We start from the raw sequence: 24,421 nt of genomic DNA, 5'->3' as shown, positions 1-24,421 counted from the left end.
AAACCTACAACATTCAGGGTTTTTATTGTTCCCCATTGCCCACTTCTAACAAGGCAACTTGGGACACGTCTTATTGCATTTGTATCCCACCCTTTTCTCCAAGGAGCTCAAGGGGGCAAACATAGAATCATAGAGTTGGAAGAGACCCCAAGGGCCATCGAGTCCAACCCCCTGCCAAGCAGGAAACACCATCAGAGCACTCCTGACATATGGTTGTCAAGCCTCTGCTTAAAGACCTCCAAAGAAGGAGACTCCACCACACTCCTTGGCAGCAAATTCCACTGTCGAACAGCTCTCACTGTCAGGAAGTTCTTCCTAATGTTTAGGTGGAATCTTCTTTCTTGTAGTTTGGAACCATTGCTCCGTGTCGGCTTCTCTGGAGCAGCAGAAAACAACCTTTCTCCCTCCTCTATGTGACATCCTTTTATATATTTGAACATGGCTATCATATCACCCCTTAACCTCCTCTTCTCCAGGCTAAACATGCCCAGCTCCCTTAGCCGTTCCTCATAAGGCATCGTTTCCAGGCCTTTGACCATTTTGCTTGCCCTCCTCTGGACACGTTCCAGTTTGTCAGTGTCCTTCTTGAACTGTGGTGCCCAGAACTGGACACAGTACTCCAGGTGAGGTCTGACCAGGGCAGAATACAGTGGCACTATTACTTCCCTTGATCTAGATGCTATACTCCTATTGATGCAGCCCAGAATTGCATTGGCTTTTTTAGCTGTCTGTCGACAAACACCAGCTCCCTCGGCCTGAAAGTGAGATGAGCGCTGCAACTCCACAGTCGCCTTTGACAGGGGTCCTTTATCTTTACCCTTACTTTATGCTCACACCAATCCTGTGAGGTAGGATAAGTTGAGAGTGAGCGATTGGCCCAAAGTCATCCACTGAGCTTCATGGCCATGTGGGATTCAAACTCTGGTATCCCAGCTTCTAGCCTGAGAATTAACCACTCTGGTTCCTCAATTTCTCAGTATTCTGCTTGTCCTTTTGAGTACTTCTCTCCCCCTTTCAGGTGTTGTGTGTGTGTGTACAAATGTTGGCAAATTCCAGCACATTAGACCACTAGATACCAAGAACTCAGGAGCATTCAAGGAAGCTCAACAGTGGAACAGGCAAAACAAAGTACTTCTTCACATACCACCTAGTGAAACTATGGAACTCACTCCCACAGGATGCAGCCATAGCACACATGCTGGATACAAGGTACAAGAGTTTTTATTTTGCAGCTTCCCCACAATGGCAGTGAAATGCAAACTGATATTTCAGCATGCCCCCCCCTTCACATTTATCCCATTTCTGCCAGGTGAAACCACAACTGTCGCCAATGACTTGTTTGCAATATTAAGCCAACCTCTGGAAGCTCGCTCAGTGTGCCAGAGGCCTCAGAGAGGCAATGGGTGGGAGAGACACCTGCTGGCAGGAGTAAGAGGCCCATGCTTCACCCATCCCCATAAGTGTATCAGAAAAGCCTTGCTGGATTAGGGCAAAGGAGGTCTGTTCAGTTCAGCATCCTATTCCCAGAGTAGCCATGCTTCTGCTGCAAGGCAGCAATGCTTCTGCATACCAGTTGCTGGAAACTGCAGGAGTGGGGACAGTTGTGCTCAAGCCTTGCTTGTGGGTTTCCCACAGGGATCTGCTTGGCTACTGTGAGAACAGGATTTTGGACTAGATGAGCCATTAGCCTGATCCAGCAGTCTCTTCTTATGTACATAAGTACAAAAGTGCTTTCTCCACTTGAGATTCCCAACCAGCCTTTACTGCACACCGACAGTACAGGCAGAATATAGTGACTGTGACTAGTAGCCACTGATTGCTGTAGTTCTCCTGGGATAAACCTGTTGAGGTTTGAGTTTTATGGATGCAAAACTTTCTCAAAAAATGCTTGCAGCCACTGTTTATCTGCTTAGTCTGTGAGACTCAAGGTCAATGCTTAAAGGCAAGGTAATCTACCACTGGGCAGTTCTGTATTCTTTTCTATGTCTATCATGTTTTACTTTTGTAGCAGGGTGCACTCTTGAGTTGAGGTTTTGTACCTTACTGGGAAGATCCAGTAAGACCTTTTACGCTTATAGTAATAGGACTATTACTATAGGGATGTGGGTGGCGCTGTGGTCTAAACCACTGAGCCTCTTGAGTTTGCCGTTCAGAAGGTCAGTGGTTTGAATCCCTGCGATGGTGTGAGCTCCCGTTGCTCTGTCCCAGCTCCTGCCAACCTAGCAGTTTGAAAGCACACCAGTGTAAGTAGATAAATAGGCACCACTGCGGCAGGAACGTAAATGGTGTTTCCATGCGCTCTGGTTTCCATCACAGTGTTCCGTTGCACAAGAAGTGGTTTAGTCATGCTGGCCATATGACTTAGAAAGCTGTCTGTGGACAAACACCAGCTCCCTCGGCCTGAAAGCGAGATGAGTGCCGCAACCCCATAGTTGCCTTTGACTGGATTTAACCATCCCGGGGTCCTTTACCTTTTACCTGAACTATTACTGATGAATTCTGCTGCCTCCGAGTGTACCTCTTTGAACCCAGCACAGGAATTGCAGTCCACGCATCCAGCTATTCTGCTGCTTTCTGCCCATGCTCTGGAACTGCTGTACAGAGGCATGGAGACAGGGATGTGTGTGAGACTGGATTTGCACACCAGCCCTGTCAAAGCCTGGGCTCACATTCAGGAGGGCTGGGAGTCCTTTCCCCACCAACGCCCACAATGTTAACATTGCAACAGACAGAAGAAACTTTAGTCGAGTTAATTTTATTGAGCGACAACCATCTCCATCTTAGGTGCTACAGAGCCTACGGTTAACCCAGAAGTGGCGAGTGGTACTCAGAGCTGATCCTTCTTACCTCCCTACATTCCCACATACACGTAAACACTCTCAATCCATCAAAGGGCAAAAGGCAGGGCACCTTGGTGCCGGAACAGAAACTTCAGTACCTGCATGGCAAGGGGGGTTCCCTTCCCACTCTACAAAGTTCACCCGCTCCTCTCATGTACAATCCCAGCATACTACACACTTGGACTGCTGTATGGTCCACTGCCAACTGGGACAGCACAGTCACATTGTTTTTTTTAAAGAACGGCAAAATGGCACTGGATACTTTCAAGCCTTCTTTGCCCTGCTGGGACACCTTTGCACCAACGGTTCTACCCTAACCCACCTCCCCAAGGAAGTGGGACCCGGATGGCAAGTCTACGGCAAAGCTGGGGTGGAGAGAAGGGTTCCTGCAAACAGCCGCCTCTTCAGCTCCATCCAGAGCAGGTCCTGCTCCTCCTTGGCTCTTGCCATGAAGCCTTGATTCTCCTGGGCTCTCCGGGAAAGGTAAGGGAGGACTTCGTTGACGGGCCCGTAAGGAACGTACTTGTACACAGGGTACCCCGCCTGACCTGAAGAACAAAAGAATGAGAGTTGGCGCAGGCACAAGACCTCAGTACAGGCCCATCCACAGTGCTGGATGAGCAGATTCAAGGACAAACAGAGCTTCAGGAACGCTGCATTCTGTGCTTAAGGCAAGGGTGTGGAACTGGCATCCTGCGAGCCTCATCAGGCTTGCCAGACTTTTGCCCCACAAGCTGGGTATCAGGGGTTTGCAAAGTTATGTGTGTAAACTCTATTTTTTCAATTATTTTTTTTTTTAAGTTGGTAGGTTGCTCATTCCTTCCATTTCTTGGAGAGAAAAAATACAGTGGTACCTCGGGTTAAGAACTTAATTCGTTCTGGAGGTCCTTTCTTAACCTGAAACTGTTCTTAACCTGAGGTACCACTTTAGCTAATGGGGCCTCCCACTGCTGCTGTGCCACCGCTGTGCGATTTCTGTTTTCATCCTGAAGCAAAGTTCTTAACCCAAGGTACTATTTCTGGGTTAGTGGAGTCTGTAACCTGAAGCATATGTAATCCGAGGTACCACTGTATTGAAGTTTTCACAGTACAATTCAAAGAAGCTGATTTACCAGAAATGATATACAAGAAATACAGTTGCACCTTGGCTCCCAAATACAGACTGCACCTTGGCAGTCGAACATTCCAGCTCCTGAACTATCGAAGCCTGGAAGTGAGTGTTCCGGTTTTCGAACATTCTTTTGGAAGCCGAACGTCTGACGGGGCTTCTGATTGGCTGCAGGAGCTTTCTGCAGCCAATCGGAAGCCGTGCTTTGGTTTTTGAACATCTTGGAAGTCGAACAGACCTCTGGAACGGATTCTGTTCGACTTCTGAGGTATGACTTTAATGTAGAAATAATGGCAGTGGCACCTGCCTGAAAGGTGCCGGAACTCAGTTCTGGCAAGTTCCGGCTGAAAAAAAGCTCTGGTTTAGGGGAACCCTTGGTTCACAGTGACAGTTCTCTAACTTGGGGGTCGTGAATACACACATGCTCACTTACCAAGAGGGAAGGTGATTTGGTCACACATGCCCAGGAGCTGCCCAAAGTAGATCTTGTTCTCTGAAGGGTGGATTCCGAGATCTGCCATCCTGCATAAGGGAAGGGAAGAGGGGCAATTAAGGTCTATGCAAAATGCTGCCCCTTCGAGAGGCTTTGCTGGCAAGGGAGGCACCCAGCTGCCAAGAGACACAGGGGCTACAATGTGTGTGTCCCCCCCCCCCCAAATCCCCAGTACCTGCGAAGTGTGAACTTGACTGTGTCTTTGTTGTGGGAAGCCACCATCACGTTGGCCTTACGGCTGTGCCGGATCTCCTCGAGGATGTAATCCAGGCATCTGCAAGGAATCACAGTATTGTGGAGTTGGAAGGGAACTCCAAGGGTCATCTAGTCCAACCCCCCTGCAAGAGGGGATTGGAAATCATGCCATTGCTCATGAGCCTGCCTTTTCCCTCCTGTGGCTCTCAAAAATCTGAAGATTCAAGTCACAGTAACACCAGAAGCTGCATTTCCACAGACCGTTGGGGTACATCTAGTTCAGTACTGCCTGCACTGGCTGGCAGTGGCTCTCCAGAGCTACAGGGAGGAGACATTCCCAGCCCAACCTGGAGGCGCCATTTGAGACTGAACCTAGGGCTGCCTGCATGCAAAGTTGGTGCTCTACTGCTGAGCCTCAGCCCTTTCCCTAAAAATAAGATTCTAGTCCACATGGTTCAAAAAAGAGCTGAATCAAATAGGAAACTGCCTTATACTGACTCAGATCCATCTAGCCCCGTACTGTCTACACTGACTGGCAGCAGCTCTCTGGGGTTTCAGGCAGATGATATGCCCAGCTGGAGACGCCAGTGGGGAATGAACAAAATAATAAGCAAAGCATAAAAGGAAAAAGGATTGTGGAGGGAAGAGGAAAGCGAGCATTGGAACGGCAAATCCTCTGCCACTGAGCAACAGGCCCACCTGTGGTACATCTCGCTGGTCGCTTGGTAAGTCGGATTGATTGGATCTTCGTAGCCCACTTCTGCTGCCCGGCTGCGCTCCTGCTCCATGTAGGCGCCTCTCACCAGCTTGGCACCAAAGTGCCAGCCTTCCCGGCGTGAGAGCTCCACGTCCACCGTCACTGTGTCGTAAGCATCCTGCTCACAGGGAGGCAATACAGAGACGATACCTGACGCTGAGTCAGACCAACCACTTTGCCTACAATCAGTACATTCAGTATTGCCCACACTGACTGGCAGCAGCTCTCCCAAGGTTTCAGGCTGGGGATTGAACCCGGGACCATCTGCATGCAAAGCAGGTGCTCAACCACTGAGCTAAGATTCTGGTCCTCATAGTTCCCAATCAAAGAACAAAGCTCCTTTAAACTGATTCAGGCCATTGGGTCCCTCTACCCTAGTGGTGCCTACACAGACTGGCAGCGGTTCTCCAGAGTTTCAGGGTCTGCCACACAGAATCTCCTGCATTGGCCACAACCTTGCACGGATCCTGAGGATGCCCACCCCCAACCCCCACCATGTTGTGTGTGCAAAAGCAAGCCCCCTCGAACCCACTCCTGGCCTGGCACCTCACCTTCAAGTAGCACTGGTAGGTGTTGAAGACGGAGGCTCTCTCCCGGTTGAACTTCCGCTGCATCTCCAGGGTGAGGCGGCTGATGGCTGGCTGGAAGTAGGTCTGCTCAGCATCCACCATCAGCCTCACGCCCGTCTCTACAGCTTTCTGGAAACAAGCAAGGTGGTGGAGTGAGTCACAGCAGCACAGAGGACATCGCCAGAGGTCGGTTTTCTGCTACCTGACCAAAGCCACTGTCAGAGATGGTGGAACCTTTCTGGCCCGGGGCCGCATTCCCCTTCTGAGCAAATTTCAGGGGCCACATGCTATTAGATAGATAAATACAGTGGTACCTTGGGTTAAGAATTTCATTCATTCTGGAGGTCTGGTTCTTAACCTGAAACTATTCTTAACCTGAAGCACCACTTTAGCTAACGGGGCCTCCTGCTGCCGCTGCACGATTTCTGTTCTCATCCTGAAGCAAAGTTCTTAACCAGAGGTAATATTTCTGGGTTAGCAGAATCTGTAACCTGAAGCGTATGTAACCCGAGGTACCACTGTAGATTGATAGGTGTGTGTGTGTGTATATATATGTATAATTAAATTTCCAAAAACTTCACACAGACATCATAATTTTTTCTTTCGTTTTGTCGACTTCCCATTCCATTTTCCACGGTGTTTTTTTTTTAATTCCTCCTGTTTACTACACCCTATCTTTCCTCTTTTATATCGTAACACCACAACAATCTCTCATTCCTTCTGTCGCCCCTAGTTCAAATCCTGTTCGTGAATTCATCATCCTGTAATATTTAAACAGGCTGATAAAGGCTTCCATTCTTCCATAAAGCAATCGCCGTTAAGTTCTCTTATTTTAGAAGAGTTTGGATTTGATATCCCACTTTATCACTACCCAAAGGAGTCTCAAAGCGGCTAACATTCTCCTTTCCCTTCCTCCCCCATAACAAACACTCTGTGAGGTGAGTGGGGCTGAGAGACTTCAGAGAAGTGTCACTGGCCCACGGTCACCCAGCAGCTGCATGTGGAGGAACGGGGAAGCGAACCCGGTTCACCAGAATACGAGTCCACCGCTCTTAACCATTACACCACACTAGCTGTTAACTTGGCTGATTTCAGCATAGTCCTTTACCTATCTATTCTTCTTTGGCGGGAACTACTTCATCTTTCCATTTTTGTGGGCTATGTGCTATTTTTAATGGATGCCAGCTTCTCCACCTCACCCAAACAGCCCATCTCTCTCTCTCTGACCCAGGAAGAAGAGAAAAAAGCGATGAAAAATCCTCCCCAAATTCTTACCTTGGCGAGAACGTCCATCCTTTGCAGCATTCGCTTCATCTGGCGCTCTTCCTCCTCAGTGAAGCGAGAGAGAAGTGGCTCCAGCTGCCCTGTCTGGAAGAAAGGAAGACACTGAGGATGTGGGGCAGATTTTGTTTGGGGGGATGGGAGGGCAGGGGATACTCATTGTCCCCACAGAAAGAGGATTCTACATGGCAGCAAATCACTCTGCCACTGTGTCAAGGTTCTGAATAAAGCGATTTTTTAAAAAAGGTATCAGGATTCATAGAATTGTAGCACTGGAAGTGAAAACACGTTTACTCAAACCATTGGAAAACCCAAAAAGCTTTTAAGTGCTCCACCTTGCATGGGATTAATCTGTGCAATTTCAACCGTGCAAGGCTGAAATTGCTCAGGTTAAATGAGTGTAAGATGCAATCATATAGCACAATTTTTTGGAACCAGGATACACTAAGGAACCCTTGTATATCCCAGCATGAACACGGACATGATCTGGAGCAACATAGCTAATTGCTCCTTGTGTTACAAAGGCCTGGCTGGTCTTGGCCACAAGTTGGGTATCTGGTTTTGCCAGTCCAGTGTTGTTGAACACTCTTTTAGCAAAGGCACACTCCTCGCTTGCATCTCTTGAAGATTTTTTAATGCAGTTGTCTAAAATCTCCTCTGAGCAGCCAATTTAATTTTGGGACTGCTTTGCATTGCTTTTAAATATCTTTACGACCCTGTACACCACCCTGAAGTATTGTGAGACAGCAGTATGTATGCATTATTATTAATAATAAAATATTAAGCACAGTTGTACCTTGGATCCCGAACTCCTTGGAACTCAGACGTTTTGGCTCCCGAATGCCACAAACCTGGAAGTGATTGTTGCAGTTTGTGAACATTCTTTTGGAACCCGAATGTCTGATGGGGCTTCCACAGCTTCTAATTGGCTGCAGGACCTTCCTGCAGCCAATCAGAAGCCGTGATTTAGTTTTTGAACGTTTTGGAAGTTGAACGGACTTCCGGAATGGATTCCGTTTGCCTTCCAAGGTACGACTGTAGTAGTACTAAATAAAAGAAAAGTGGTTTTGTAATTTGCTGGAAGCCACAGAGTGGCTGGGGCAACCCAGTCAGATGGCTGGCATATAAATAATATAAATAATACATACATACATTTATTTTTATTACTATTATTAACAACATCCCATAGGTAATTGGATAACTATCTGCACTTTCCAGAAGCAACTGAAGACTTGATCCAACAGGATTTCCCAGCTGGATAAATGGGTCTACAATCGTTCAACTTGTTAGGGTTTTTGTCTTGCTTTCAAACTATGTGCCATTTTTGTCTTTTAAAAGTTATCAGAAGGCAATTAATATATCAAAGACAATAGCAATAATAAAGAGCAACTAAGCAACTGATTAGGGATGCAGGTGGCGCTGTGATCTAAACCACAGAGCCTAGGGCTTGCCAATCAGAAGGTTGGTGGTTCGAATCCCTGTGACGGGGTGAGCTCCTGTTGCTCTGTCCCTGCTCCTGCCAACCTAGCAGTTCGAAAGCATGCCAGTGCAAGTAGATAAATAGGTACCGCTTTGGCAGGAAGGTAAACAGTGTTTCCGTGCGCTGCTCTGGTTCGCCAGAAGCGGCTTAGTCATGCTGGCCACATGACCTGGAAGCTGTATGCCGGCTCCCTTGGCTAATAAAGCGAGATGAGCACCGCAATCCCAGAGTCGGCCACGACTGGACCTAATGGTCAGGGGTCCCTTTACCTTTAAGGAACTGATAATGTGCTTTGCAGCCAAAAGAGGGCGCCAGCTAGGCACTAGCTCTGGGATCAGCAATGCTGCAGATAGCTGTTACCCAACCTGGTTTCTCCCTCGGCTGGAGGGGAGAGATTAAGGCACAGCTGGTGATATAGAAACTGGATGTCTGTTAACATGCATAGGCAGATCTAGTGCATCCTTGGCCAACCAACTGGTCCTCAGCTACTTTGGATTAAGCCTCAGCCACTTATGGCATATGATAAGGACTGACAGAAGCTGGAGTCCAAAATAATAATTTATATACCGCCCATCTGACTGGGTTACCCTAGCCACTCTGGGTGGCTTCCTGCAAATTAAAACACAGAAAAACCTTTTCTCTATCCACTTCCTCTGTGCCATACATTATATGTTTGCCTCTTCCTAGTCTTTTCTCTAAACAAGCTATTCCCAAACTTGGGTCTCCAGCTGTTTTTGGACTACAACTCCCAGCAGCCCTAGCTAGCAGGACCAGTGGTCAGGGATGATGGGAACTGTAGTTCAAAAACAGCTGGAGACCCACGTTTGGGAAACATCCCCAAACACTGCAAACTTTCCTCAGAGGGGGAGACGCTCCAACTCTGTCAATCATTTCAGGTGCCCCAAGGATCTCGCTACTTTCATTTTGATAGTGGAGAAGATGACAGGAAGGGTTACTTTTTCCAGCACCCTGAGAGACCTATGTATGTCTCCCCCTGCCCCTCCTTGCAAGCCATTTACCTTAATGTTTGGAGTAAGCAAGAGTTTGGAGATCTCTGTCCGGGAATCAATTAGGCTGTTCCAGTCGAGCAGGTCCACTGTTCTGGGGGTGAAGGGAAGAAAGAGAAGGGAACTGTTGCAGGACCAGGCTTTGAAAGGCAGGTAACTTAACAACAATAATTTTATTATTTACATGCAGTCCATCTGACTGGGTAGCCCTGGCCACTCTGGGCAGCTTACAGCAAAATATTAAAAATACAGTGGTACCTTGGGTTACATACGCTTCAGGTTACATACGCTTCAGGTTACGGACTCCGCTAACCCAAAAATAGTACCTCGGGTTAAGAACTTTGCTTCAGGATGAGAACAGAAATCGTGTTCCAGCGGTGTGGCAGCAGCAGGAGGCCCCATTAGCTAAAGTGGTGCTTCAGGTTAAGAACAGTTTCAGGTTAAGAACAGACCTCTGGAACGAATTAAGTACTTAACCCGAGGTACCACTGTACAACAATTCATCAAACATTAAAACTTCCCTAAACAGAGCTGCCTTCAGATGTCTTCTAAAAGTCAGAGAGTTGTTTATTTCCTTGACATTTGATGGGAGGGCATTCCACAGGGAGGACACCACTACCGAGAAGGCCCTCTGCCTAGTTCCCTGCAATTTTGCTTTTCGCAGTGAGGGAGCCACCAGAAGGCCCTCAGAGCTGGACCTCAGTGCCAGACTATTGGTCACTCGAGCTAAGTGTTGCCCGCACTGACTGGCAGCAGCTCTCCAGATTTTCACACAGGGAGTCTTTGCTAGACCTTCTGCACACAAAACCGATGCTCTACCTCCAAGTTATGGTCCTTCTCTGCAGACATAGGAAGCTGGACCTTAAGTGTCAGTCCATTGGGGCCACCTAGTTCAGTACTGTCCACTCTGACAGGCAGCAGTGGCTGTGCAGAGAGATTTTCAGGCAGGAGTCTCTTCCAGCCCTACCTGGGGATGGAACCTGGGACCTTCTGCATGCAAGGCGGTGGCTCTGTACCCGAGCTACAACCCACCCCAGCCAGAATGGGGAACAGGAGCCTCACCCAACCTCAGAAGCTCATGCAGGGATGTGCCCTTCCCAGACACCAAGATGCCTAAATCCACCCTCAAGGAAGGAGGGCTCTGGATTTTTGCAGCTGGAATTCATCATATGTGATAGGGCTTTATTTTCATTAGAAAAGCAAAGCCTAAAATTCAAGGGTAGGGAATCATAGGGACCCTGATGGACTCCAGCTCCTATCAGCACTGATAGCACACAGTCAGGGAAGATGCGAGTTGGTGTCCGGTAGCACCTGGAAGTCCACATGGGGACCATGGCTCAGTGGCAGAGCTTTGAATGCAGGTTCAATTCCTGGAATCTCTCGGTAGGGCTGGGCGAGACTCCCTGCATGAAACCCTGGAGGGCTGCTGCCAGACAGTGTTGACAATACTGAGCTGGATGGACCACATGATAGAAAGAAACTCTGCATGTTCTATATTACCATATTTTTTGTTCTATAAGACTCACTTTTCCCCTCCTAAAAAGTACAGTGGTACCTCAGGCCAAGTACTTAATTCGTTCCAGAGGTCCGTTCTTAACCTGAAGCACCACTTTAGCTAATGGGGCCTCCTGCTGCTGCCGTGCCACCAGAGCATGATTTCTGTTCTTATCCTGAAGCAAAGTTCTTAACCCGAGGTAATATTTCTGGATTAGCAGAGTCTGTAACCTGAAGCGTTTGTAACCTGAAGCGTCTGTAACCCGAGTTACCGCTGTAAGGGGAAATGTGTGTTCGTCTTATGGAGCGAATGCAGGCTGCACAGCTATCCCAGAAGCCAGAACAGCAAGAGGGATCACTGCTTTCGCTGCGAAGCGATCCCTCTTGTTGTTCTGGCTTCTGAGATTCAGAATATTTTTTTTCTTGTTTTCCTCCTCCAAAAACTAGGTGCGTCTTATGGTCTGGTGCGTCTTACAGAACGAAAAATACAGTAGGTCCCTACCCTTGTGCTGACATTTTCAAGATTCGTTCTAACCCCTTTGTGTTAATGTCCCCAGACGTGCCAGCCATTCCCCACTGCCCCAGAAACAGCCCAGCCGATTCCCCAACATGTGTGTTGTCCTCCCCACTGCTCTAAAAAGCCACCACCATAGTCTTGTTCCTTGGACTCAGAAGCAAGGGGGCTTACCCTGACACGCCCAGCTTCTCGCCTGTGAACCAGTGCTGACTCTCCGCCTTAGTGGCAACCCCCAGCTTGGCCAGTGCTTCCTGCCAAGAAACCAAAACGAACCCATTTTAATGGTTAATTATGAATATTTAAGACATTGTTATGCTGTTTATCGCTCCCCGAAAGGGATTCCAGAATAGCTTGACAAGATCCATGATCAGGCTTGCAATCGTTTAAAAAAAGAGGAACACGGGGGGAAGACACAACACAAAAGGAAAAAGGATTGAGGAGGGAGGAGGAAAAACAAAAACAAGACACCACTTCTGAAACTTACAAGGTTCTATCTGATGTCAGCCTTACTCAGATACCCACTGAAGATAATTTCAGTGGGTTGACTGAGCAACCCAGCTGGGTTGGAAATAATTCAAGCATCTCCCAAGTCCTGTGTCATAAATTTATCTCCCCTCACCGTCCCCTCAAACCTTCTCCCTCGCACATGGTGCTAAGAGCGGCTTTGCAGGTGTGGACTTTCGAGCAGGGAACAGACACAGCTTCTCAAAACCAAGTTGGCTTTGAACAACGAAGAGAGCCGGAAGGGTTTTGCTGCAGATCTTCTGAGCCCCAGAAGAGCTCCCTCTTTCACCAGAGACTCACCACAGCTTTGCGCACCAAGACAGGAATGTGAAAGCCAGGGGTGAATTCCAGAAATAGTCTCTCCTGCCTCCCCCCTCTGCTCCTTTTACAGAAGAGGAATGAACCCCCTACCAAATCACACCCAAAGGTTTACTATAGTTCAGGCTCTTGTTTCTATCTAACAGGCGCCTCCAGGAAAATACTACAGATGGCGCATGGCAGCTGAAAACTCCTCACACCCTCCCATAATCAAGTTTTCAGCGATATGCTGCTTCTACGCACGGAGGTATGATTTTGCTACTGGAACTAATAAGGCATCAAAAATCCATCTACTCTAGGTAAGGGGACCTCAGCTTGTTTCAGGTTCAAGCATGCTTTATCCCAGCAAAGGAATAATGGATACAAAAACTTATGGATTATGCAGAAATGGTGAAGCTTACCGGGAGAATAAGAAATCAAGGTAACAAACTTTTTATAAAAGAATGGGAAATGGTTTATTGAATATTTACGGATAAATTGTAAACAGATAAGAACATTGGCAGGATTATTGTAATAACCTGCAGTTTCATAAGAGTAAATATTTAAATATGAATAAATGAGCAAATTAAGTTAATTTGGATATGCAGAAGATATTAAAAATAAATTTAAGGAGCCCCAGAAAGAGGGGGAAGGAAGTCAAGTTTTGAATTGTCAAATTGATTGTATAATCAGTGAAGTGTACAAACCTGGAAAGTGTGTGTGTGTGTGTGTATGTGCATGCTTTTTCTTAGTGTTTTTAACATTTTGGTTTTAAATGTTTTGGCTTTAAAAAAAATGAATAATGTTTATTGTATTTTGCTTGGTGCCCAGTTATTTGCCATGTGGCACTTGCATGCTCCGCCCTGGGATCCTCCAGTGACGGGCTGCCTGATCAACCAAGCCAATAGAATCACAGAATTGTAGAGATGGAGGGAACCCTGAGGATCATCTAGTCCAACCCCCTGCAATGCAGGAATATGCGGCTGTCCCATACGGGGATCGAACCTGAAACCTTGGCGTTATCATCACCACACTCTAACCAACTGACCTAATAAATGAATGAATCAGAGGTTCAAGCGTGAACAGGTCTTTTCTGCAACCTGAGGCCCTCTAGATGTCTTGGACTACAACTCCCACCAGCCCCAGCTTCACATGGCTGCATGATGCCAGGGCTGATGGAAGCAGCACAATACCGGCTGGGGGCTGATGGGAGCTGTAGTCCAAAATGGCTGTGCTGCCTGGGGGCTGATGGGAGTTGTAGTCCAACAACATCTGCAGGGCACCAGGGCTGGGGGAAGCCTGGCCTAGTACCTTTCCGGAGGAGCAGTGAAGGCTGGATTTTGGAGCCCAAATGCTGCCCCTGATCTCAGCCCCCTTTCTTAACCGCAGAGAAATGAGGCAGGGTCCTGTGGAAGAAACTCCATCAGCCCCCGCTGCCCCCCCAACCATCCCACCAGAGCACCAAAACTCACCTGCAGCTTCTCCACCTCCAGCTTGGTCTCCAGGGCAGCCAGACCCACTTTGCCCTGGTCGGCGGCCAGCTGGTGGAAAAATCGCCTCCATTTCACCAGCACCTCTGAGAACTGAAGCTGGAAAAAGGAGCAGAAGAGGGAGGGAGAGAGAGGAGCGTGTCACTTATGTGCCGGCATCTTCAATGTGGCCTTTCCAGGGAAAAAATCGGAACTGCAGAATTTCACATGCACATTTTGTCGGTTCTGCTTACCAGGAACTGAGGCCTCCCCAGTGCTGTCAGCTTAATGGCAGAAAAGCCATCTTCCGAACTGCCACCTGCCAAAAAAAGGCAAAACATGGTCACCCTCTTTGCCCCTTCCTCCATGAAGATGCAGGCAGCACCCTGTGGGGGTAGCCTGCATTTCGTCCTCAAAACAACCCTAAGAGGTAGGCCAGGCCAGGCCGAGATTAAAATCCAGAGTCCGGTAGTCCATATCGGCTGCTTTTAGCCACGACATCACATTGGGCTGCTTTGTGTATCACAATTACTAAGATGCTGTGTTTATTGCAGAGGCGGCTAGCCGTTTTGTGGAGAGCGAGCCACATTCAACGTTAGCCAGCTCTCTGGGGGCTCCAAGGCAGCCGCAGCTGGAGCAACCACAGGCAACCCTATCTCAGCTGTTTGCATGCCTCCTATGTGGCGTTCCCAAAGCAAAGGAAGGATTGGACTCTGATTAACAGAATACACACAAGGCTTGACCAGCAAGACTCTGGGAGGGGTGCCAATAATAATCCCTCTCTCCACCCCCTGGCCCAGATCGTTTTATTCACAAAAGAACTTTTTACACAGTGTTCATAAGAACCAATCAGATTTCCTCTGAGCATTTCAAAACCCCACGTGGGACAAAATCAGATCAGAAGAAATTCTTCTAACTACAAAGAAACTTATTTCCTACTTGAGCATGCATATGTAGTTCAGAGTAAATAAAAGAGGAAGCAAGGAGGAATGCTTTTAGGAAATTCTGGAGGTCATAAACAGCAATAAACAGGAGAAAAAGGATGGTAGGGAAAGATTAGGCATCTTTATCACCTCCATGTGAAACTATTTCCTGGCCCTAAGATTAACAAACTACATCAAAGTAACCTACTACCTTTATGCACTGAGGATGCCTGATGAAGCAACTGGCCTGTGTTTCAGAATGCTTATACGTGTCTGTCAGGTGTAGAGAAATCAGAGATGCAGAAGCTTGTGGGATTTGATCAGAAACTATTGTCAATGAATCGAACCCAGTCAACGCAATGCTTTCATCGTGGACACAATGGCTCGATGCATATTTTATAATTCCTCATAGTAATCCCATCTGATCACTACATCCTAAACCAGGGCTTGTTTGGTGCTCCTGGTGCAAGGTAGGTGTGAATCAGCTATGTGTGCTTACACACTGCTTGTTCACTGGGAAGAGCAAACCACGGTTTACTGTGACGTGAAAAAAATCAACTCCTTGGCTCTCATACAGGTAACTCAAGCATGGCTGATATGAAGTGGAGTTTACACCATAATACAGTGGTGCCTCGCAAGACGAAAATAATCCGTTCTGCGAGTCTCTTCGTCTAGCGGTTTTTTCGTCTTGCGAAGCATCCCTATTAGCGGCTTAGCGGATTAGCGGCTATTAGTGGCTTAGCGGCTTAGAAAAAGGGGGTAAAAAGGGAAAAAACTCGCAAGACGTTTTCGTCTTGCGAAGCAAGCCCATAGGGAAATTCATCTTGCGAAGCACCTCGAAAAACGGAAAACCCTTTCGTCTAGCGGGTTTTTCGTCTTGTGAGGCATTCGTCTTGCGGGGCACCACTGTATAGCAAATTTGATTTCTGGCTCATTTCCCCAAGCAACCCGTTGGCTGTCCAACTAGGCTGCTGCAAGAGTCGGTGCAGGATTTATTATGTTACTGTTTCCCAGAGGGGCTTATCCTGCCTACCAGAAGCCTCGATGCATCGCAGGAAGGTGTCCATGTGCCGGTCACATTTGGCTTCATCCGCATAGAAGTAGGTGCGGGCGCTGATGACCCCATCCCGCCGGTCGCCAAACTTGCGGTGCACACTATAGCGCTTCTCTCTTTGTTCTGGGGTGGGGGGAAGAGAGAGAGACAGGACAGGAAGTGAGAGCAAGTAGACTACTGCAATGAGCTCTACGTGGGGCTGCACTTGAAGACAACTTGGAAACTTCAGCTGGTCCAAAATGCAGCCACTGGATTACAGACTGGGGTTCCATTTGGATTTCATATATCTCCCTGTTTGAAAATAGCTGCACCAGTTCCTTTCTAGGCCTCTTTGACACTTGAGGTATACATTCCTAGCACCCCCCTCTTAGTCTTAGGGTTGTTAGTTGTTTTAAATAGATGTATAGCTGTGTTTTCTGCTGCAATCTACACTGGGACCTTAGGACAATTTCTGGAATGAAGCAGCTGCCAAGAAATCACTTTGATGCTGTTGGACTAGGCTGAAATGGCAAAACTGACCAGAAAGGCTCAGGAACCAAGAAGACCAAAATTTCAAGAAAGAATGGAGAAATTTTATAATTTATCAAGCAGACCACTGTGAGCAGATGAAAACATTAGCAGGATTGCAATAACACTTGTAATGCAGCAGGCACGATGGACTTACGAGTTACCGTACATAAAACATGGACTACTGAAAAAGATGCAGTGGAACAACAACAAGGCCTGGGAAGAAACTCCCTGCTTGAACCCTGGACAGATGCTACCAGAGGAGACGATGCTGAGCTCGAGAGACCAATGGTGCAACTCAATATAGTGAAAGGCCTTCGTTTGGTGGCGGAATAGCTGCTCCACTTGCCAAAAAGTCCTGGGCTGCCTCTGCCAATCAGTGCAGATACTACCTAGCTAGATAGACCTTTATTTTAGTAAATAAAATGGCTGTGTGGTTTTCGTTGGCCTTCGGGTCGCCCAATTAAAAGGAGATTCCTCTACACCAGGCATAGGCAAACCCGGCCTTCCAGATGTTTTGAGACTACAATTCCCATCATCCCTGACCACTGGTCATGTTAGCTAGGGATGATGGGAGTTGTAGTCCCAAAACACCTGGAGGGCCGAGTTTGCCTATGCCTGCTCTACCCCAAAGGAAATACAAAAACGAGGTTGTTCCATTTTTCTGCCATGGGAAAAATTCACATTAATGAAGACCCCGGGGGGTGGAGGGAGCGATCTGGAGAATCAAGACACTTGGCAGGGGGAGGAAGAGAAGGCAAACACTAAGGACTAGAAACATGAAAGCTGCTTTACTTACTGCCAGTCTCCTTCTCAAATGCAGAGGTACAGGAGCTGAAACGAGAAGATGAACACAAGCCTTATTTCAGCAACCAGAGGCAGGGAAATGGTAGGTCTCTGTGTGGCTTGCAGCACATTTCTGACACCCAGTTGTTTAAACGCAGCCTCCCTCCCCCCAGCTAATCTGCTGCCTCTTCCAGATGTTGGACTCCAGTTCCCATCAGCCCCAGCCAGCACGGCTGATGGTCAGGGATGATGGGAACTGTAGTCTGACAGCATCCAGAGGGAGCTAGGCTGGCAAAAGCCTATTGAACATTAGCAAGAAGGTGGCTTCCTTCACCCCTTTTCTAAATTAGCCTGCTGAGATTAATAAAGCTTGATGGGAAATCCAAGAGTGGATTTTTGCACGATGGGACTGAGTACACAGCTCTCAGATCACTTCTCATCCACTTGTGCTTGGAGGACCTTGTGGTTCCAATGAAACAATAACGTAATAAATCCTGCAAGCCTGAAGTGTGCTCGCCCCTGTTCTTTACAGATTCGCCCCAGGCGACTGATGAGTCACTGCAAATAGCAAGTCCAGCCAAGCCATGTATGGGAGGGTGCAGGCAGGCTTTACACACTCCAGGCTTGGTGTGGGAGCAGCCAGCATGCTGCTGTCAGTGAAAGCCACAAGTGCCTAACCAAGGTCATCAGCAACATGCAAATCTAGCATGCTCTGAGCTGCTACATTTGAGTTGCAATCGTATAGCCCAGGCTATAGGATTGCACAATAAGAATCAGCTGTTGCACAGTTTGTGCACTGAACTCCTCTGCTGTGCAGTTTCTAAACGCTGCTGCCCCATGGTGCAATTTGTGGACAGAGAATGCTAGATACAGCCCACTAAAATCAAGCATGGTCACTCATCTAGGCTTTGCAAACAAAATGACAACTCTTCCCCATCCCCATTTAACTTTTCTCCTGCTTGCTCAAGCACAAAAGTTCCCAAGTGTCTGGGATTCCATGTGCTCGCAGCCAGCTTTTCCACTCTGCAGAACGAATTCCAGAACGACAGGAGGGGGGGGGGGCTGCAGTTATGAAACAGCAGGAAAGAGTTAAAGGAACCAGCAAACACAAGTTCACTGGATGGAAGCCTGCCTTACAGGGAGTTTGCAACCCAAGCACTCGGCAGAAACCTGACCTGTTCCATTATTGTAAGGTTGCCCCTGTGACAAGGATTAGCGAGGCTGGCTGTGCTCATAAGCTTGTATCTAAGCAGAAGGGAATTTCGGAGGGTGGGAGAAGAGGAAGGGAGGCAGATTTTAGAGCAAACTTTAGTAAGGCAACATGGAGTAGTTTAGTGAAAGAGCACAAACTCTGAACACAAAACGTCTTGGGTTCATTCCCCAGCAGCTGACACTAAGCAGCCTTATACTGAGAGTCTGTGACAAACCGCTAGCCCGTCTCAGTATTGCCTAGACCAGTTTTTCCCTAACTTGGGCCCGCAGCTGGTTTTGGACTACAATTCCCATCATCCCTGACCACTGGTCTTGCTAGCTAGGGATGATGGGAGCTGTAGTCAAAAAAACAGCTGGAGCCCAAAGTTTGGGGAACACTGGTCTATACTGACCAGCAGGAAGGATTTTAGGTGGGGATGAATGGGAAGGACAGAGGGAGAAAAACTTATCCCTATGTGCTCTCCATGCCATGCCCCATTTTAAAAACTGTGCAGTAGCACACAGTAGCCATCAATTGCCTCAGCCTCCCTGAATTTGTCCAATCCTCTGAAAGCCAACAAGCTGGTGGCTGTCACTGCCTCCTGTGGCAGGGAGTTCCGCAGTTCAACTATGCAGCGCATTAAGAAGTCCTTACTTTTATTTGTCCTGAATCTGGGATAGCTCAGCTGGTAGAGCATGACACTCGAAATCTAGGGTTGTGGGTTCGAGTCCCACACTGGGTGAAAGATTCCTGCACTGCAGGGGGTTGGACTAGATGACCCACAGGGTCCCTTCCAATTCTACAATTCCAGGATTCACCTTCCTTACGGGTGTCCAGGTTCTAGAGAGGGAGAAAAAGCTTTTCTCTATCCACTTCCTCCATGGCATGCATGATTTTATAAACTCCTCTCCTGCTGCCTCTTACTTGCCTTTCCCATAAACCAAAATGTCCCAAAAGCTGCAACCTTTCCCCTCCCCACAGGCTCCCCAGCAGGGGCTCTCACTCAGCCTCTGCACATGTTACAGGCAGCTGCTCTGTTTGCATAAGGGACCCGCCTTCCTATCAGCAGACCAAAGGAAAGGGGAGGCTTGCCCCCATCCAATCACGCTGCCCGAGTGTTTGGATTTCCTCCCCTCCTTTTGGCAAGCCCCAAGTTGCACATTGCGTACCAAGCAGAGAGAGAACAATCCACCTTGTGACGCAAAGGCAGCTTTGGTTTCACCATGGCCTCCTGCCAAACAGCTATGGGAACTGGGTTCATAGCCTCAGAGAGCTGGTAGGGACCCCAAGAGACCCCCAAGCCCAAGCCCTTGCAAGGTGGGAACCACAGCTGAAGAATCTCTGACAGGTGGCCATCCGACCTCTCTGTTTATAGGAGAGTCCAAGGTAGTCCTTTTCACTGCCACACAGCTTTGAGTGCCAGAAAAATATCCCGAACGACAGCCTCCTGTCTTGCCATTTGAATCTACTGGTTTATGCCCTCCCCTCTGGGAGCATCAGAAAACCCCAAATATCCCGACCATTAAAGATTGGCAAATTAAATTATTTGAATATATAGAATTGGCAAAAATGACGCAGAATATCAGACAGCAAAAAGGTACAAAGCTTATTGACGATTGGACCAAATTCATAACATATATGGAAACAAATTCTAGAGATATAAAAATCACAGTAGGTTTAATATAACCCTTGCGATGTGTAGACGATATAAAATGAAAAACTGCAGAATGGATTTAATATTTACATAACCCAAAACCGAGATGGAGGGAAGTCAACCGTTATTTGTTGTTAATTAATGTCTGTCTTCTGGTTTGTTCATGTGTTTTGTTTTGGTTGATGTTTTTTCTTTGGTGTGTGTTGTTTATTTTTGTTTTTCTTTTTTTGTGATTTGGTTATAGAAAATGAAAAAAAGAAGAAGAAAACATCTTCTGTGGGACAGCCCAGAGCTTTCCAAACTATGCGTCAGCTGCAGCATGTAGCCGTGTCATGCAAACACTCCCTGCGCTCCTCTCGGGGCTGGAAAAGGGTAAGTTTAAGCTCTGGTTTGCTAGGAAAACCGAATTGCTGTGTCGCAAAATGATGCACATCTGAAAAGTACGGAAAGCTGTGCTCTAGTTTCAGGCACTGAGCAAACATACCTGAGAATGGCAAGGATTGAACTTGCACACTAAGCAAGTGCTCTTACCGCCCCCCCCCCCCCGCTATACAGTGGTACCTTGGTTCTCGAACGGCTTAGCTGTCGAACAAATCAGCTCCCGAACACCGCAAACCCAGAAGTGTTCCGGTTTGTGAATGTTTTTCGGAAGCCGTACCTTGGTTTTCGAATGGTTTCAGGAGTCAAACGGACTCCCGGAATGGAGTAAGTTTGAGAACCAAGGTACCACCGTACAGACTACTCATCCATTGAGCTCAGCACTGCCTACACTGACCGGCAGCCCCTCTCTCAAGGTTTCAGGCAGGAGACATGTCTAGCCTTGTAACCTGGAGATGCCGGGGACTGAACGGGAGACTTTCTATGCACAGAGCAGATGTCGTATCACCGAGCTACGGCACACCCCTGTTTTAAGCTCTCCTGTCAATCATCTCTTTGGCATGGCTTGTGTTTCCAAAAACAATCCACGCAAAGCGTATTCATTTCCCTCTCCACCCTGCCTGAAGCCTCGAGATATGTTTGCAAGGAAGATAAGTTTGCCGAGAGAGACCACGCACAGGAAAGGGAGCAGGAAGAAAGGGGTAGGTATGAACTTGGCCGTTGCACATTGCTGAAATAGTTGACTTGTGGATCTCTCTTCCGGCACTGTCCCCTGCGCAGCCCCAAACATGCACACCACCTGGATTCTTTCATCACTCAGCCTGTCTTCGGCTAAACATCCCCCCAAACCGGTCCTCCTCCTTGCTGTGGGGCAGTTTCAACCCGTTGCAGCTGCCTGCAGCTGGGGAAACCACCCGCCAAAACCACTCCTATCTTTCAGCAAAGGTGACAGAGCAAAGCGGCTGACCTATCCCTTGCAAGCAAGTCAACACTTGGAAATTACATAAGCCACTTCTTCCCCCCAACCAAGGACACACACACCTCGCTCATGCAAAGCCAAGACCTCGCTGCTTGCCTGCCCTCAGCCTCCTCCCTCTCACATTTCCTTCTCATGCAATGCAACACGCCCAAGGAAGGAAGCTCCCCTTGTGACATAGTAAGTGGCTTGAGCCCAGCCACACACAAACACCCCTCCAGCTGAGCCGCCACAAAGTAGCCTCTCACTCACTCCAGTTCCTTCTTCTCAGCCTCCTCGGTGGTCAGGTCCTCTTCCACGCTGTAGTCCAGCACGGAGCCCACGCCGCAGGCGCTGTAGCGCCGGATGAGAGGCTTGATGGCCTCTTGGTCCTCGCCGGCCACAAACTGCCCGTAGAAGGTCAGTTTCATCAGCTTCTCAAAGAGCCACTGGCCCAACAGCTTCCGGCTGAAGCTCATCAGCTGTAGGACGCAGAGTCAGGGGGTTAAAATGGAGGAGGAAGCAGAAAGGCAACTTTGCTCTAAAAAGGGCCCTGCTAAGCTTTCGAAGGCGTATTAGGAGTCATTGGGGCTGCAGCCACAGCAGGGCTGGCGGCTTCCACGAGCATTTATTTTCACAAAAACTGACATGTAAGCCATCTAGCTTTTTCACTTGCACACAGGTCAGGGCAAGAGCAGATAGCATTACTTCACAACTGCTCAGGAAGAAAAAAACAATACATTTTCAGGACTTTTTTTTTCCAAATAACATTGCAAAATCAAGGAATTTGCTGCCCCTGTCTGCATGTGCTCCTCTGTCCTCCTCATCCACTTTTCTTTTTGTGTCATGACTTTTTAGATCATAAACCCTAGGGAAAGGAGCTGCACAGCTTTTATGCATTTGTAAGCCACTCAATGGGGTTGGGTGGGGGCAGGGACTGAAAGGAAAGGTCAAATGCTTTGAACAAAGACATGTATTTTAATATAAACCTACAACATTCAGGGTTTTTATTGTTCCCCATTGTCCGCTTCTAACAAGGCAACTTGGGACACGTCTTATTGCATTTGTATCCCACCCTTTCCTCCAAGGAGCTCAAGGCGGCAAACATAGAATCATAGAGTTGGAAGAGACCCCAAGGGCCATTGAGTCCAACCCCCTGCCAAGCAGGAAACACCATCAGAGCACTCCTGAGATATGGTTGTCAAGCCTCTGCTTAAAGACCTCCAAAGAAGGAGACTCCACCACACTCCTTGGCAGCAAATTCCACTGTCGAACAGCTCTTACTGTCAGGAAGTTCTTCCTAATGTTTAGGTGGAATCTTCTTTCTTGTAGTTTGGATCCATTGCTCCGTGTCGGCTTCTCTGGAGCAGCAGAAAACAACCTTTCTCCCTCCTCTAGGTGACATCCTTTTATATATTTGAACATGGCTATCATATCACCCCTTAACCTCCTCTTCTCCAGGCTAAACATGCCCAGCTCCCTTAGCCGTTCCTCATAAGACATCGTTTCCAGGCCTTTGACCATTTTGCTTGCCCTCCTCTGGACACGTTCCAGTTTGTCAGTGTCCTTCTTGAACTGTGGTGCCCAGAACTGGTGCCCAGAACTGGACATGGTTCTCCCCCGCCTCATTTTATCCTCACAACAACCCTGTGAGGTAGGTTATGCTGACAGGGGAAGGCTGATACCCTAAGCTTCATGGCCAAGTGGGGAATTGAACCCTGGTCTCCCACTATACCACACTTGCCACTGGAGGCTGCTCCGGTAGGGCAAATGCAGGTGCTGTCCCACCAGTCTCAGCTGCCACCACCCCACCTTCCTTTTAACTTACAAGGAGCCCAAGAGGGGCTCTACCTGCAATTGGCTCTGGCGCCACCTACTGTCGGTCTCCCTACCCTCTACCCTACCATTCCTTATGGAGCATCAAAGGGCAAGCAGGTTCTCTTGGCAACAGCCTTTGTGTGAGAGGCATCACACACAAGGAGAGTGGCTGGCAATGGGAAGGAGAGAAAGGGAACAAAAGATGGAGAAGGAAGCAGGGGTGACAACTTGAATAAAATATGGGGGGGGGGGGAGCAGGTAAGGCTCGCCCCGTATAATCGATCACAAGATGTGGCACATGTACACTAGATAAATGGCAATGCCCACCATCTCTGGGGTTGCACAGCCGCTTCAGATATTTAATGGGGGGGGGCTGAAGGGACCTCGGTCCCTAGAAGTTGGCTCCTACGGAAAGAAAGAAGGAAGGAAGGAAGGAGAAAGAAAGAAAGAAAGAAAGAAAGAAAGAAGAAACTGAAATGGAAGGAAAGGGTGAGAGAAAAAGAAAGAAAGAGAAAAAGAATGGATTTGACGAAAAGAGAGCGGAGAAAGAAATGAATAATACTGTAAAGAGATGAAAGGAAAGCGAAAGCAACGGAGCGCGTATCCTGCGCGGCGCCCCGCGCTCGACCGCCTCCTCACCTTGTCGCCGTGCTCCACCAGCGGCTCGAGCGAGCAGAGGCCGAGCACCAGGAGCCCCCGGGCCAGCTCGCCGCTGCTCTTGCTCCGGAAAGCCTCTTGCGCGTCCGCGAAGTCCACCGCGGGGGGCGGAGGCAGCGGAGTCGGCGGCTGCTGGAGGCGCGCACCGGAGGATGAGGCTGGGGGCGGCTGGGCAGGGTCAGCCAAAGGCTGCTCCGCAGGTGCCGGCGCCGGAGCAGCGGCCGTGGCAGAACGCGGACAGCTCCGCGAGGCGAAGGACTGGGCTGCGCGCAGCGCTAACAACGCGCCTTTGGAGGTGCGACAACGCCCGGCCATGGCTGCTGTAAAAGACGGCGCCAGAGCCCCGGCGAGTTTAAATAGGCTCCGTCGTCCTCTGGCCACGCCCACCGCGCCCTTCCATTGGCTGGAGCGCACGCTTGGGGGACACACCGCCCTTCGGTGCCGCGCCCACTCGCTTCTGGTTGCCCACCGGGCAGCTTCCTTATT

The 24,421-nt window shown here is 48.5% G+C and overlaps 1 protein-coding gene across 1 annotated transcript; it reads right to left on the bottom strand.

Moving 5' to 3' along the window:
• Nucleotides 1-2,739: 2,739 nt before the first annotated feature.
• On the bottom strand, nt 2,740-24,271 carry PRODH (proline dehydrogenase 1). Its single transcript, XM_081841906.1, has 14 exons — nt 23,918-24,271; nt 21,734-21,942; nt 17,295-17,329; nt 15,968-16,111; nt 14,266-14,330; nt 14,015-14,131; nt 11,913-11,992; nt 9,743-9,824; nt 7,238-7,330; nt 5,945-6,091; nt 5,336-5,511; nt 4,617-4,715; nt 4,382-4,470; nt 2,740-3,388 (listed from the first exon to the last, which is right to left on the bottom strand). The coding sequence occupies exons 1-14, from the start codon at nt 24,248-24,250 to the stop codon at nt 3,195-3,197; spliced, it is 1,863 nt and encodes a 620-aa protein (XP_081698032.1). The 5' UTR covers nt 24,251-24,271; the 3' UTR covers nt 2,740-3,194.
• Nucleotides 24,272-24,421: the final 150 nt, after the last annotated feature.

Source organism: Podarcis erhardii (assembly GCF_964252035.2).
Source record: "Podarcis erhardii genome assembly, chromosome: 15".
Taxonomy (NCBI): domain Eukaryota; kingdom Metazoa; phylum Chordata; class Lepidosauria; order Squamata; family Lacertidae; genus Podarcis; species Podarcis erhardii.
The sequence above is the reverse complement of the archived record's forward strand: the minus strand, read 5'-3'. Positions and strand labels throughout refer to the sequence as shown.

Coding starts and splice junctions, on each gene's coding strand:
- PRODH (XM_081841906.1), bottom strand. CDS start 24,250: ATGGCCGGGCGTTGTCGCACCTCCAAAGGCGCGTTGTTAGCGCTGCGC. Junction 5,512..5,944: donor CCTACCAGTGCTACTTGAAG/GTGAGGTGCCAG, acceptor CCCTGTGAGCAG/GATGCTTACGACACAGTGAC. Junction 4,716..5,335: donor ACCAGCGAGATGTACCACAG/GTGGGCCTGTTG, acceptor GATTCCTTGCAG/ATGCCTGGATTACATCCTCG.